At 40.0% G+C, this 13,773-nt stretch overlaps 1 protein-coding gene across 3 annotated transcripts; it reads left to right on the forward strand.

Annotated features, from left to right (window-relative positions):
* The first annotated feature begins 942 nt into the window (after nt 1–942).
* On the forward strand, nt 943–12,855 carry pik3ap1 (phosphoinositide-3-kinase adaptor protein 1). Of its 3 annotated transcripts, none has more exons than XM_071913241.2 (18): nt 943–1,153; nt 1,514–1,558; nt 2,041–2,466; nt 3,141–3,361; nt 3,732–3,876; nt 4,024–4,166; nt 4,323–4,455; nt 4,803–4,999; nt 5,126–5,297; nt 5,408–5,476; nt 5,569–5,820; nt 5,928–5,984; nt 7,070–7,266; nt 7,360–7,432; nt 7,931–8,092; nt 9,520–9,590; nt 10,491–10,591; nt 12,441–12,855. In XM_071913241.2, exons 1-18 carry the CDS (start codon nt 1,123–1,125, stop codon nt 12,550–12,552), a joined length of 2,607 nt encoding a protein of 868 aa, XP_071769342.2. In that variant the 5' UTR covers nt 943–1,122; the 3' UTR covers nt 12,553–12,855. The 3 variants fall into 3 exon arrangements, with proteins under 3 accessions (XP_071769342.2, XP_071769343.2, XP_071769344.2); XM_071913242.2 differs by having other exon boundaries at nt 7,073–7,266; XM_071913243.2 differs by lacking the exon at nt 1,514–1,558.
* The last annotated feature ends 918 nt before the right edge of the window (nt 12,856–13,773 follow it).

The raw sequence follows: 13,773 nt of genomic DNA on the forward strand, positions 1-13,773 counted from the left end.
TTACTTCACTAGCTCCTCTCATAAAGATTCAGCAGATGGACAAATGGACACTGTATGTACAGCTTGGAGCTAGCAGCTTGTTTGCAGTAGCCTACATGAGAGATTGACTTTGTGGACTTTGTGGTTAAAACACTTTCACAGTCACCTCCTAACATCTTTCCCAGTTAATTCTCAGCTTAGCTGTATATTGATGTAACATCACACTTTTTTTCTTTTTTTACAATACTGTAAAAATATTTAGAATATGTTTTACAACTATTTGGGAAAGTGGGCAGTGTTGATTAATACATACTAAAGTTTAAAGGGACAGTATATCTGTATACTAAAAGTCTGTTATTGCCTTTAAAAGTAAGGATCTGTGAGTTCACCATTAAGTTTTCTCTGATATCAGTCTCTCAGTTCTAGTCGAGTCTTAAATCTAAGTAATATTATTGTGGCGTTACTATTTTGAGGCCATGAAATTAATTTGTTTATTTGAACTATCCCCATAAGGTTCTTTTTTTGTGTGTGGTCTTACATTATGAAACTGGCCTGACACGCAGCACCTTGTTGAGGAAGTGAAAAAACGGAACAAGCACAACAGGTGAATGGGTATCGATGTATGCGTGCATGTGTGTGTCTGTGTGTCAGAGTATGTGAGAACAGAAAGCAAGTCTATATTGAAAGTGTTTTCTGTGTGAAAGCCCACAGTCTTTGTGTCAAACTGTCTTGTCTGTCAAGGTCTGTGCCTGCGTGCCACAATAGCGAAGACACACATAATGATTCTAATAATAATAATGTTTTTTTTTGGTAGTTTTTGCCCTTAGAAATCAGCTATTCACTCTTACAGAGAAGTGGCCGATGACCAAAGGCGAATGTAATCGCAGAGACATTGCACATTCTGACTCGACTGTGGGACATTTTCTCACTTCTTCAACTGTTTCAGGAAGTGATGCAGAGTCACCAAAATCAGGAAACTAACTGTTGCTATTAATATTACAGAGCAAAGGGCTAGAGCTGGTGAAAGCTAGTGTACTCTCAGTCGAAGAGGAAAGGGGGTTCAGTAAACTCGAGAAACTAAAAGGACATACTTGGGCAAATGTTGCAGCTCGCCGGGTGAATTGATGCAGTTCCTATACGACCATGGAGGAAGTTGTTTCAAGCTTTGAATCAGGTAAAACATGACTTTTTTTTACTATAATTGTTTTTCAATTCAGTGCCAGGTGCCGAAGATATATTTACAAACAGATACATTTACATAAACAAGGTACTATAGAGCAGATCATTGATTAAACAATATGAATCACTTTTTTTACAAGGTTTTCTTATCTTTCCTTTTGTAAAATGATATATGTATTTCACTGAACTGTATTAACGATATCTACCAATTGATAAAGTACTCTATTTGCTTAAAAATGAGGAAGTAGGCATCATATCCGTCCTGTGTGGTTCAAATAATCCATATGTCTGAAATGTCATAATCCCCCCGCATCTGCATTCAAATGAAGCATTTTGTTGGTTCATTAACAAACAGATGGCAAGTCTCTCTGCCCCGTCAACACTGTGGACAGTGATGAAGGTAAAATGCCCATGTCTGGTTTCTTTCCCAGTTAGCATGTACAGGGGTGAACTTGACCTGATTAAACACTGTAATGAGTCAAACAAAATTACTCTGACCAGTGTTGACACAGAGCAATGTTTGCACAACTCCTTATTGGCTCCACGCTGAAATATCAAACAGATCGGCCATTCATTCTTTAACCACAGTCACCTTGAAATTCCACAGCGCTGGCCGGACAGCTGCTGTGCTGTGGAGCCTTTCCACTACAAACACTACCTGCTGCGATATGGAAACTAATACATAGTATCACTACTGTAATGTCATTAGTGCAATGTTTGAGCTGATTCATTCTACCTAGTGAAGCTGAGTATGTGACAATCACGAGGATCTAGTGATTCACATCTTCTAGTCATATCATTTTGCACTGTAAGACAATCTGTTTTTAGATCGTGTGAATGCATGTTCACACTAATCATACAGTATGTTTTTCTGTTTTTCAGCAAAGTCTGAATCCCCCTCAAGGTGTGAGCTGTTGATTCTGCACACTGCCGAGGCCGAGGAGTGGGCCACATATCTGCAGAAGATCCTCAAATCCTCGCGAAAATTCCGCAAAAGGTCTATTGTGTCGTACGCGGTCGGCCCGGCCGATCAGCTCCACGGATATAACTTTGAGTATTTCCACAGCAGCAGATGCACTGTGCTGCTGCTCACGTCAGCGTTCCTGGACACCCTCGGTGACCCCGAGCTGTGGGGGGCCCTTCAGAGACTTCTGCACCCTCCACACAGGGTGGTGGCGCTGCTGTGCGGCGTGTCAGAGGATGACATGCTCACCGAGAGCTTTGAACACTGGTCGAGCTGGAGGAAACTGTACACTGAGGATGAGCCCACTCTCTACATCTCCACCATTCTGGAGGCCATCGCTGACAGTACGTCAAAAGCCACTTAAATGTCCAATTCATACTAAACAAACCTGTGTTAATTCAGGTTTTGTGTGTGAAGGGCAGTCACTCCTAATAACTGCTTTTTTTGTTTTTGTGCCTTTAAAGATCTCCCATTTTTGGGGTGTATTGTTGTAGATATATTCTCTAACTTAAACATTTCCTCACATCTAAAACCTCACCGGTAAATGTCAGGTTTTGGTGTCAGTCCTTCAGAATCAAAGAGCAAGAGCTTCTTTCTAGAGCCGCCATTTTGCAATGATGTTCAAAGGGCATACAGCGAGAAATCCATCGTAGAAAAGGCAGAGAGTCCAATTTCTCCACAGACAGTAGCCTAGATAGACCAGAATGCAATGCAGCCACCAGACATGTTGGGTTTTGAGTAAGGAGTGCAACTCTCACTTCTTCTTGACTGGAAAAACTCGCTCTATTGTTCTTCGCTATCACTATTGCTCTCTCCACTGTACTGAATGCAAGTTCATGCCCATTCTCTGGTAAATTACAACAATTCATCACAAAATAACTCCTGGAATGTTTTGGACATCACAGATTGATGATATATAGGAATATAAGAGAAGCATTGCTCAAAAACCACTTTTAATCTCTGTAACACATTCAGTTGATCTTAGAGTAAAATAACCAGTCACTGTTTGTCTTTAAAGGCAAACGGGAGGAGGCTGAACATAAGAGTGAAGCTCCAGCCACTGCGGAGCTGCAGGTCGCTCCGAATCCCATAGCTGAAGAAACGGAGTCAGCAGGAGAAAAAGAAACTGTCATGAAAGACCAAGAAAATGTGAGCTCAGAGAATTCAACAAGCAAGGAAATGAGTTCACCCGCACACCTCGCCTGCCTCACCGTTCAACCAAGCAGGGTCCTGTGTGGGGTAAGACTGTAGCTGTTATTATAATAATAATTCTGTAGTAATAACACTGAAGACAGAATTGATATGGATCAGAACTGCTTCCCCGAAGATGCCGTCTGACGCAAGACTGTTAATCAATTCTAAAAATCCACAGTTTCTCTACGTAACTGTGTGAGAGATGAGTCAGTGTAGGACGTTTTAGTGTTCACATTCTGTGTTGCTGTTGATTGAAGCCAAAGATTCTGTTGTGTATTTAGCCTACAACTCCTTGTTTTCTAATTATGAGCAGCTCAAGAAAGCTTATGGGAAAGGAACAGTCTTAGTTGAAAATAATTATCAAGCAGATTAGTGTATACAATAAATACTCATTCTATTTTTCCCTTTCATCCAGGACCAGGAGACAATTTTTATCATCCTTACGCACAAAATGGACAATCAGTCAGCGCTTGAGGTGGAGTTTTCATCTGAAAATGTCGCTGCAAAACGGGTCCCAGGGACTTTAGAGAATGAATATACTATAAGTGTTGCTGCACCCGGTAAGTATCTTCAGGAACTCATGTGACCTTAAACCTTTATCTGACTTCATCCTTCATGATTTGTGTGTAAAGCTGATGGCAAGATCAGGAAAAGTTCTTAAATCTGATATCTCTGGTACTCTTTAACCTGTTGTCTGTTTTCCCTAGATATGCCTGCTGGAGTGGTATCACTCACTATGTACACTGATCAATCTTGTGTCAGCTTGAGGCCTGTGACATACTATACAAACATGGGACAAGTCAGTCGCTGTCTTGAAAATGCTACTGCACCCATGGAATTCATCTGCCAGGTGGGCCTTTATGTCATGCAGTATAGTTGCTTTTATACAGTAAATAAATGAAAGTGTGAAGCTGACACATTCACGCCGTAAAGCTGTTAATAGTTATTCAGGCTAAAAAAGGAATGCATATCTCCTTTCTGTTGACATTGTGACTTATATTTCCAGGCGTTCAACATCACATCCGATATAACAAAATCACTGGACGACATGCTAACTGACTCGTTAAAATCCAGAATGCCTGCAAATGGGCTTCAGCTGTTTGGAATAAGACAGATTGAAGAAGACAATATGGCAGCATGTGAGTACTGTACTCTGATTTCTGGCTCCATTAGTGGCCAGTGAGCACTGAGCATTGAGCTGTGAGCATTGAGCAATCCATTCTGTTCAAACTTAAGTTCATAGTGGTCTTGTATTGCAAGGTAAGGCTTTACTATATATCAGTAAATGTATCTTGACTGTTACTGAGATCTACTGCTGTTGAACATGTATTACAAGAAGATATTGGGAAGGGTTGAACTTCATTTGTTCCACTGCTACAATACCTGCATTATCCTGTAAGATGACAACACTGAGAGTAATTACAGCTTGTATGAACCACCATACGATCATATGAGAGGTGGAATCTGACTGCTTTTTGTCCCCCAGATCAGCGTAACGAGGAGCTTCCCACGCTGCTCCACTTCGCTGCCAAGTACGGCCTGAAGAAGCTGACCACCGTTCTCCTCCAGTGTCCCGGGGCTCTGCAGGCTTACAGCGTGATGAACAAGTATGGAGACTACCCAAATACGCTGGCGGAGAAGAGTGGCTTCTCAGATCTTAGACAGTTCATGGACGACTTTGTCGTAAGTCCGCACACAACAGCGTCTTTGTGTTTATGTATAGTATCCATGTACTGTGCAGTGTATTCAAGTCAAGTTCATCTCATTCCAGTCAGTGTTGACCTGCGTCTTGTGTTCAAATCAATCTAGGAGACAGCGGACATGCTCAAGTCTCACATCAGAGACTCCATCAGTGCAGAGGAGGGTGGGGATGTGTACGAGTCACCTATGTCTCAAGAGATCATCATGAAGTACTCAGGCTGCACAGAGGACATCTATGAGTCAATGTTGGGGATAGACCCCGAGTGCGCAGAGGACCTATGTAAGATCAAGATGTTGGTGATGATAATGAAAGTAGTATTGATTGTAAGGATGAAGCGTTCGGTGGCGATGACGATGCTAACGATAATGATGACTGTTCTGTCTTCTCAGATGAGGTGATGAATGCAGTAGAAGAGTATCAGAACCCTGAGGAAATTATGCTTAGAAAGTTCTTCCAAGGTATACAATAGACAGACTTCCAAAATAATGACCTTAAATGCTGTTTATGTTCCAGTATTGCATGGATAATATGGCTATGTTGGGTCCTGTAGCAAAACCTGATGCAGATCAAGCCCAAGATAACGAAGAGCACCTTCAAACTGAGGAAAAGGAGAAGGCTGGCCAGGATGACCCAGAGAAAAATGAGGAAGAGGAGGACCCATACAACCTCTGTCCAGAGGATATCTATGATACTGTGGATGAAAAAACAACCTATATCCGAGAAATCTTGAACCGTCCACCAGCCCCCATTCCCAGACCTCAAATCTCTGAGTCTGATGAGCCTAAGACTTACATTTCTAGAGGTACTGTGCAGTTTATTTTCTTTCAAAGTCTTCTCTCTACATATCAGAATTAATAAAGCTCTTCTCTAAACAAAAATAAATAACTCAGGATTTTTTTGTGTTGGCAGTATTTACAGAAAAAGTTGCCAACCAGAGTAAAGCAAGGACACTGGGACCATCTACAGGTATAGTACAGTATTAAATAATTGAAAATAGCATTGGGAATCTTTAGACACATTTATTGTTTTTTCAAGCTTTGCTTCTTCCACTACATGAAATTAACATGCTTCACACTGGTGTTTATAATTCCATTTTGTATTCAATAAATTGGAATTTTAAGTCAAACTCAAAATTTACACGCAACAAAGGTCCTGGGTCGGATTCAAACCCAGCACGTACGGTTACATGGTCTTGCCTTAGACCAATGAGGCACCAGGACGCCCTATGGAGACCTATTTTGTATTTTATCATTTTCTTAATTTTGCTCAAATATAGTCCATAAGCTTATGTATGGAAAACGTAATCTTGAAATTGTGCTTGACTATAGCCAGCTAGCTACAGCTATGTGGATGGGATGGGATAATCAGGCTAGCAAGGTAACATTACATAGCCTACCAGAGCTGAAGTTAGCAGCTAAAGTATTTTACCTCCAGTAATGTTACACACCAGGTAGACCAAAACTTTCCAGTTCCAGATCATGAATGAAGGTGAACTGTTCACCTTGTGAAATCGTGTTTGGTGTGTAACTACTGTGAGAGAGGAGCTAGGTAATGTTATGAACCCTAGCGCTCTTTCTACCAACTACTACTACTACTAACTACTGCCCTTCCAAGTTCATGAACGCCATGGTCTTGAAAGAATGAAAAAAGTCATTGCAATTGCTATTTTTATTTATGTCTTGAACAGAGGTCTTTTTTTGCCATTCAAATTTGTCATTTAGCTTTCCTTGGCTCCGCCCATTGAGGTTTAACCCAACCAATGAGATCATTTCTGCCTCCAGAGCAGCTCTGCCTCAGAGAAATGCTTATATATGTCTGCAACTCCAATCTGCAGAAATTAGAATCTTTTGTTTTTACTTTGATTTTGCTGGTTGCTATGTTCCAAATGAAAATGAAAAAGTCTTATTTAACAGGGTTTTTTGTTTCAGGCCTCAAGGCAATAAAACTGGAACGTTTTAAAGGCTGTGCAGATTTTTGATACTCTATTTCTGCGTATAACTGTGACAGGCTGAGTTCTTGCAAATGAATAACTGCCCCTTCCAAATCCCCAGCAGGGCCTGTGATGGATTCAGACGGCTCATCTGTTTATGACCCTTATGGCGGGGTGAAGACCCCGGGACAGAGGCAGCTCATCGCCCTGCAGGAGAGGGTGAAAGTGGGGGCAATTAGTGTGGATGAGGCTGTCCAAGAGTTCAAGGCCTGGCAGTTTGACCATGAGCGGAGGGCGAGCTCCCTACGCTATCAGCAGGTAGAACTAATACACAAAATCTGTCAGGAGCTGATTGGTGGTCATGGATTGGATTCAATGTGTGTTCTATATACTGTTTGTTTTTTTCTTCAGGAAAATTTGAAGAAATTACGAGAGAGCATCACCAGGCGTCACAAAAAGAGGGAGAAGATGGGAAAGGACCTTGGTAGAATTGTTTTAATACTACACACTACTATTGATTGATTGATTGATTGAATTTATTTGACAAATTTCAGTTAATAACACGTGCAATTCTTCAGACAGAAGATTAATAAATACAGAAATAGACAGAACTAAATAAACAACCTATGATCATAGATTTCAATTTGAATTTTATTTGACTTTCTATCTATAAGCCATTTTTTAAGCTTAAATTTAAAACCATTCCAGCTGCAGATCGTCTTGAGTCTACCCGGCAAGCTATTCCACAGCTTGGTTGCTGTAAACTGAAAAGTGTCCCTCCCTTAACCACTCTTAAATCTAAGAGGAATAAAATCAGTGGAGCCACCCCTAGTGGAGTAACTGTGCACCTCCCTCACTTCTCTTAAGTTATTCCGTAATTAGGTATTTAGGGACGGCACAATGTGGAAAATGACATTCTGTTCTCAGCTAAGAGATTCCATTCAAAGGTGCTTATGTGCTGATGTGGTCTTTCCCTTTTGAGAATACGAAATAAGTGCTCCGCTCCAGAGGAGCTGGGGCTCGGACATGGTGATGGAGTGCGCCGTGTACGAGGCGACGCCCAGAACGCTGGCCCCGGTCCCTCCTGTGGCCCGCCCCATCCAGAGGGGCGGCTGGAAGACAGGCAGCACCTCCAGCACGTCCAGTGAGTTTGCCTGTTTTCTCCCTGTTCGCTTTGGTTTCCTCCACTTTCCAATGACATGCATGTCAGCTGGATTGGAGACTCTAAATTGGCTCTAGGTATGTGAGTGATTGTCAGTCTGTCTGTGTTCACCCTGTGATGGACTGGCAACCTGTCCAGGGTGTCTCCCTGCCTTTTGCCTAGTGCATGCTGGGATAGGCTCCATTCCCCCCATGACCCTGATAAGGAATACGCGGGTAGAGAAAATGAGTGAATGAAAGAACATGACAGTGTATATAATTTATTGTGATTTTATTTATGCTTAATAAGTTCTAGCAGTAATCAATTAAATCAAATTCAAAATAAGGCTTTCGACACTTGACCCATTATAGGTTAGCACCAGTGTTTCCCCAATTTTGGCCCATTTGGTAAGAAAAGCAGTGACTCATCTGATTATTCATGAGAGATATGAAATCAGAGTTTTGGATCTGAAAAAAAAAATGTTTAGCTCACACAAAAAAATGTAAAACCTGACAAAAAATGAAAATGTAATGTCTGTGTTAGGCCTATAATTGTAGGTTTAGCTTTGTATTTCTGTAATGTGAAATAATATGCAGAAATGTTTCATAGATTTTTTTATTAGGATATTAAGATAATGCTTGTCAGGCTGTCAAAGCCAAAAGCCTTCTGCTGTAAAAAAAAACTCATAATCAACCATTCAATCAAATCCTTCTTACTATTTTATCCAATTATTTCTATTTTATATTTTATAGGTGTATTAATCAGATATTCAAAGTGGAGTAACTGCAGTAATGTAACACTATAAATGTCTGATATTCTTATCATTTCTGCCTGTCTAAATGCATGGCTTCCATAGAACTACACTGTGACACCATGACCTTTTTCTCAGAACTTTGTTTCACAACACAGCAACACTCAAAGAGCTTACTCATTCTCTCTTATGCTCATTCTCATTCTCTTTTATTTTGTAGATGTCATTTCCCATAAAATGTTAAAAATAGCCTGCTCTGCTGTGTCAAACACGATCAAAGCCAAACATCAGTTCCAATAAGATGTAACTTGATGTGACTATTTTTATGAGATATGAAAGTGGGCATAAAGACATTTAGTTTAAAAAGACAACAAACGCATGCCCGCGCTGCCAATATTTAAAGAATTATTTGCCGATCAGCCTCATGATGATCACATTACATCGTCTACTTGTTCTCTGCGAGCTTCTCCTCCGCTTCACCTCGTCCCGCTCGGTCTCCCCCCTCCCTGCAGATGTGTCGTAGAACTGTAACTCCTTTGTTGTTCAGACACGAAAGGTTGTTTTCGTCCACATTTGGTGAAGCGGGCTTACAGCATACTCTACCACAAGCGTTAACCTCAAACAAATTCAAGATCACGTGTTTTTTCGTTCTATATTTAACTGACTTGTCTTCACCCAGGTACTGAGAGCAACAGACTCAGCACACACAGTACCATTAGCTACAGCAGCGGGACAGAGCCTGAATTTGAGGTGAGCCGGAATCTACCCCCTCAGAATAATAACAGTCCATGGAGCAATCGCAGCTTTAATATACTTACTACAGTAACTGCACTCCACAGACAAATTCACATGATTTCACATCAGGGAGGAGAATGCTTGGCAGTGTGCGTCCCATGACAGCCTGCATCACTGCCAAAGTGTCTATGAACAAAACTGAACCCTCACTTTCTGCTCTGACCATGCATGGTGACAAGCCATATGCATGACGTGCACCACTTGTGGTCAAAGACACTAATCCTCAGCTATACTCTATAGTGGTTGGGTACTTTACATTTCTAAGTTCCTAAAATTCCTGCAAAAACACACCTGCTAGTATTTTAGAATTCAGTTGTTAAAAGTGGTAATATGCGAGATCCATCCATCCACAGCACTCATTGCTGTGGTGTTTCTACACTGCTCTTCCCAGAGGCCACCTGTCAATCAAACAGTGTGTCCATGCTAACTACCCAGTTCTTTATTTAGTTTATTCAAAACAAACCGAAAACACAAAATGTGTCACTTCCTGCGCAACAGAGGATTTTTCCAGGGGAAGAGCTACCAGATACCGGGTTTATAGAACCGAAAATGTGAAAGCTTTCGTGAACTGACTATAGGTTGAATCACTTTGTGTTACATCAATCAGATAGAGAGTAGCAAAACAGACGTTTATTTATATGAAAATGTCACAGACTATTACTCTAAAATTAAGTTTTCAAGCTAGTACTACACCTAGTAACTTTACTGAAACCCCCTACTCATACCGCTAACGATAATACTTTCGAAATACCTAATGAATGTGGTGAACAATGAGTTGTTGAGTTTGTCAAAATGCTTTGTTTGCTTTATATATGTTTTTCAGTATGTTCACAGTATGATTCAATTCTTTTAAAGGACGCCATAGACAGCATCCCTCCTCCACCACGACCTCCACGGCCAGCTGATGCTCTGCCCCTCATCCCTCCACCCAGGATTCCTCCACGAATCCCAGAAAGGTCAGTCTAGAGAGCCAAGATTCGGTTTACTAATGCTGTGATACAGAGCAATGCAATACCAAACAATGAGACACAGTCCAATGTGATACAATACAATGGGATACGATACAATATGTTATGATATGATACGGTATGGTACGGTATGGTACGGTACGGTACGATACGCTGCGATGCGATACGGCACAATACAGTACACTATAGTCCGATACGATACTTTCAGTGTCCCAGGGAAATTGAAATTGGAAGGTCAGTACATAAAACAATATACGTCATAAACAACACTGGACAATATACTACACATACAACAGCTTACTCGATGGTCTCTAAGAGTGTTATTCTGTGAACATTTCATTTTGAAAAGAGAAAGTACTTAGTAGACCAATGGAAAAAAACTGTAAGCCGTGCTAAGTGTGATGATGGAAAATGATAAAGAGGAAATGTTCACCCTCTACTAACTCTCAGCTGTGCATTACAGAGGAAACCAAAGTATGAAAGTGTGTAAAGACCCTGACGCTCTCGCTGTCGGCTATGAATATCCCCTACAGCAAGGTGAAAGAATAGATACTGAGACATCACATATTTTAAAATGAAAGCCAAGATCAAAATAATTCCTGTTTGTTTAATATTGCTACGGCGACTTCCTGTAGTTTTATCTAAATGCGCTCTTATTTCTGATGCTTTTTAATATGTTGACAGTTTTTGTATGACATATCTCTTAAAAGATCATGCAGGGAGCCAAAGTAGAGTATATACCACAATATATCTGATGGCTTTTGACACATTGGCATGCTAGATGTTAAACATAACTGGATTTTTTACATCTATATTTTGATTATGTTTGAAGAGTATTTTGACTCGGAGGTGGAAAATAAGCTTTTTGAACTCTCCTAACCCATCATAACTCAAAATATAGGTTGGTTTCACTCTAAGTTTCAGAGCGAAAACAAATATGCCCTCAGTGTATTTAATCACCATGTAAACAAAACAGTGGGGCAACAGGGTGGGACCATATTGCAATTACATATTTGGCCTTTGAAATCAATGTCAAATATTTTAAAATTGTGCAGTAAACATTAATGTCACTCTACTAGGCCTTGGATGAGTATACAATTTAATTACTTATGAAAGATCAAAGCTTCCTGAAAAATTATTATATAGATGACAGATGACTGACACAGCTTGCTGTTTGCAACAGAGTATAATGTATATTGGTCTAAATGTTGTAAGACTGTGCTACACTGTTAGAGGAGAGTGGTTTGAAAAATATGATTGTGTTTTGAAACCGAGACAAACAGTTCAGCCAAGTTTAGAACTGGTTTTGGCAGAGAAAAAGAAAACGTGTCAAATTACTGTTGAAATGCAAACTACGAGTGCATCATCACCCGAGTTCTACGAAGCACCTAACAATCTTGTTAAACTGCAGGTTTGACATTTACACAGCTGAGTTTGGAAAATCCTTTTAGGGTTTGTACTGCCCTGAGATTTAGTATCCATGAAGTCACATTTCTTTATTGAATTCTATAATCATAATAATGATTTAGCTTTGTTTTCCATGTCTCGTCTAAATATTAAAAAACTTAGTCCTTATGCGTATATATGTACTATGAATTCATGGTGGAAAATCATAGTATACATCATAGTCACTGGTATCAAACTGGACGGGAAAAAGCATAAATGAATAAATGAATGAATAATTAAAAGCGCTTCTCTGTCAGTATAATGGATTTTTGTTTCTGTTGGTGTTTGTTTGCCTCATGACGATCACCGACAGGAGGTCACAGCTTACCCACCTTTTTATTCCCCACTACATCGGTGCCAGCGACCTTACGGTGTGTGCTGTTTGTTTTAGGGTGCCAGAGATGCTGCAGGAGCGCTACATATCCTGCCCGACTCGAGCACTTCCTCAAAGACCCATTCAGAGCGTGAACTCGCCTCCCCCCATACCTCGCCGCACGCGGTGATCGACTTGTGTTGACTTTGACTGCGTTTCTGTCTTCTGAAGTCGTCTGCAGTGACCCGATGTAACCTGATGTCTGGGTTACTTTTATGTAAGAGGGGTTGTGAATGTGTGGGAGAGACAATGTGTCCTTCTGTGAGTGTTAGCATTAGGACTCATAAATTGAATCCCAGCCAAGGTATTGACAGAAGTGTACCTTGTGTTGTTTCATACAGTTGGAGTCCAAGACTGTGTTTCTGTGTCATGGTTTATTTAGCACAATGATCCTCTATAAAATGGCTATATCATCACTAGTATGATATAGCCATTTTACTCAAACAATGTGGATGTTTTTCCTTGTGTGGTCACATTGTTTTGTTTTTTTTGCTTTTTATGGATTATTGATCTTTGTATTCAGAGCTTCCCTAACAAAAATTACTGTACTATTCCCATAATAGTCCTATAGGGATTTAGAATGTATCTGTGGTACTCAATAGTTTGTAGTGACCTTATTGTACTTTATGGTATGTCTATCTCCTATGGTATTACTGTAGGATTTTCTGTGGTATATATTTTTTTATAATAGCTGCATGATATTTTAAAGTTTTGCTGTGGTATTTGTATAGTAGCTATCCTTCTAAAACTTATCATAGGTTTCGGCTATTTTAGTTGTTTTACTGAAGGGTTTTAGGGTAAGGCATAAACGGGGTCAATAAAGTATTTTGTTTGAATTCTTAATTATCAAGTTTAACAAATGCATTAAGATGAAACTTTTCTGATGTAAAAAAGAGTCTCCTGTAAAGTTAAATGAGCAGGGGTTTATGACATTTGGTTGCATATTGTAAAGTTCATGCTGTGTACACAATAAACATAAACCACCCAAATGAGAAATCTGTAATATTCCTATAGGGCCTATATAGTGTGTCTGTGGTACGCAATAGTGAGTTTGTAGTGACCTTATCATACTTCATGGTATGTTTTTTTTTATAGTTTTGCTGTGATATTTGTATAGTATTGTTCTTACTGTAAACTTATCGCATTACCATGGTTCATTCATGGGTAGTTAAAATAACTGAGTGCCTTTGAGTAATCAATTCTGTCCCACATCAGACTTTGATAATAGATTTAACTGCTCAATTTCACACATAATGAAAATGAAATATCTTGTGAAAATCTCATGACAATATATTCCTTGTATCCTCTTGAACGTGTGATTATTTTGAACGGCTCCAGACAATTTCGTTTT

The sequence above is a fragment of the Centroberyx gerrardi genome, chromosome 15 (assembly GCF_048128805.1).
Source record: "Centroberyx gerrardi isolate f3 chromosome 15, fCenGer3.hap1.cur.20231027, whole genome shotgun sequence".
In the NCBI taxonomy this organism is placed as follows: Eukaryota; Metazoa; Chordata; class Actinopteri; order Beryciformes; family Berycidae; genus Centroberyx; species Centroberyx gerrardi.

What these genes read in the sequence shown, in the direction of transcription:
- pik3ap1 (XM_071913241.2), top strand. Translation starts at nt 1,123, where the DNA reads ATGGAGGAAGTTGTTTCAAGCTTTGAATCAG. An exon ending in GCTTAGAAAGTTCTTCCAAG is followed by an intron (nt 5,477 to 5,568) that starts GTATACAATAGA and finishes TGGGTCCTGTAG; the next exon opens with CAAAACCTGATGCAGATCAA. An exon ending in GGACAGAGCCTGAATTTGAG is followed by an intron (nt 9,591 to 10,490) that starts GTGAGCCGGAAT and finishes ATTCTTTTAAAG; the next exon opens with GACGCCATAGACAGCATCCC.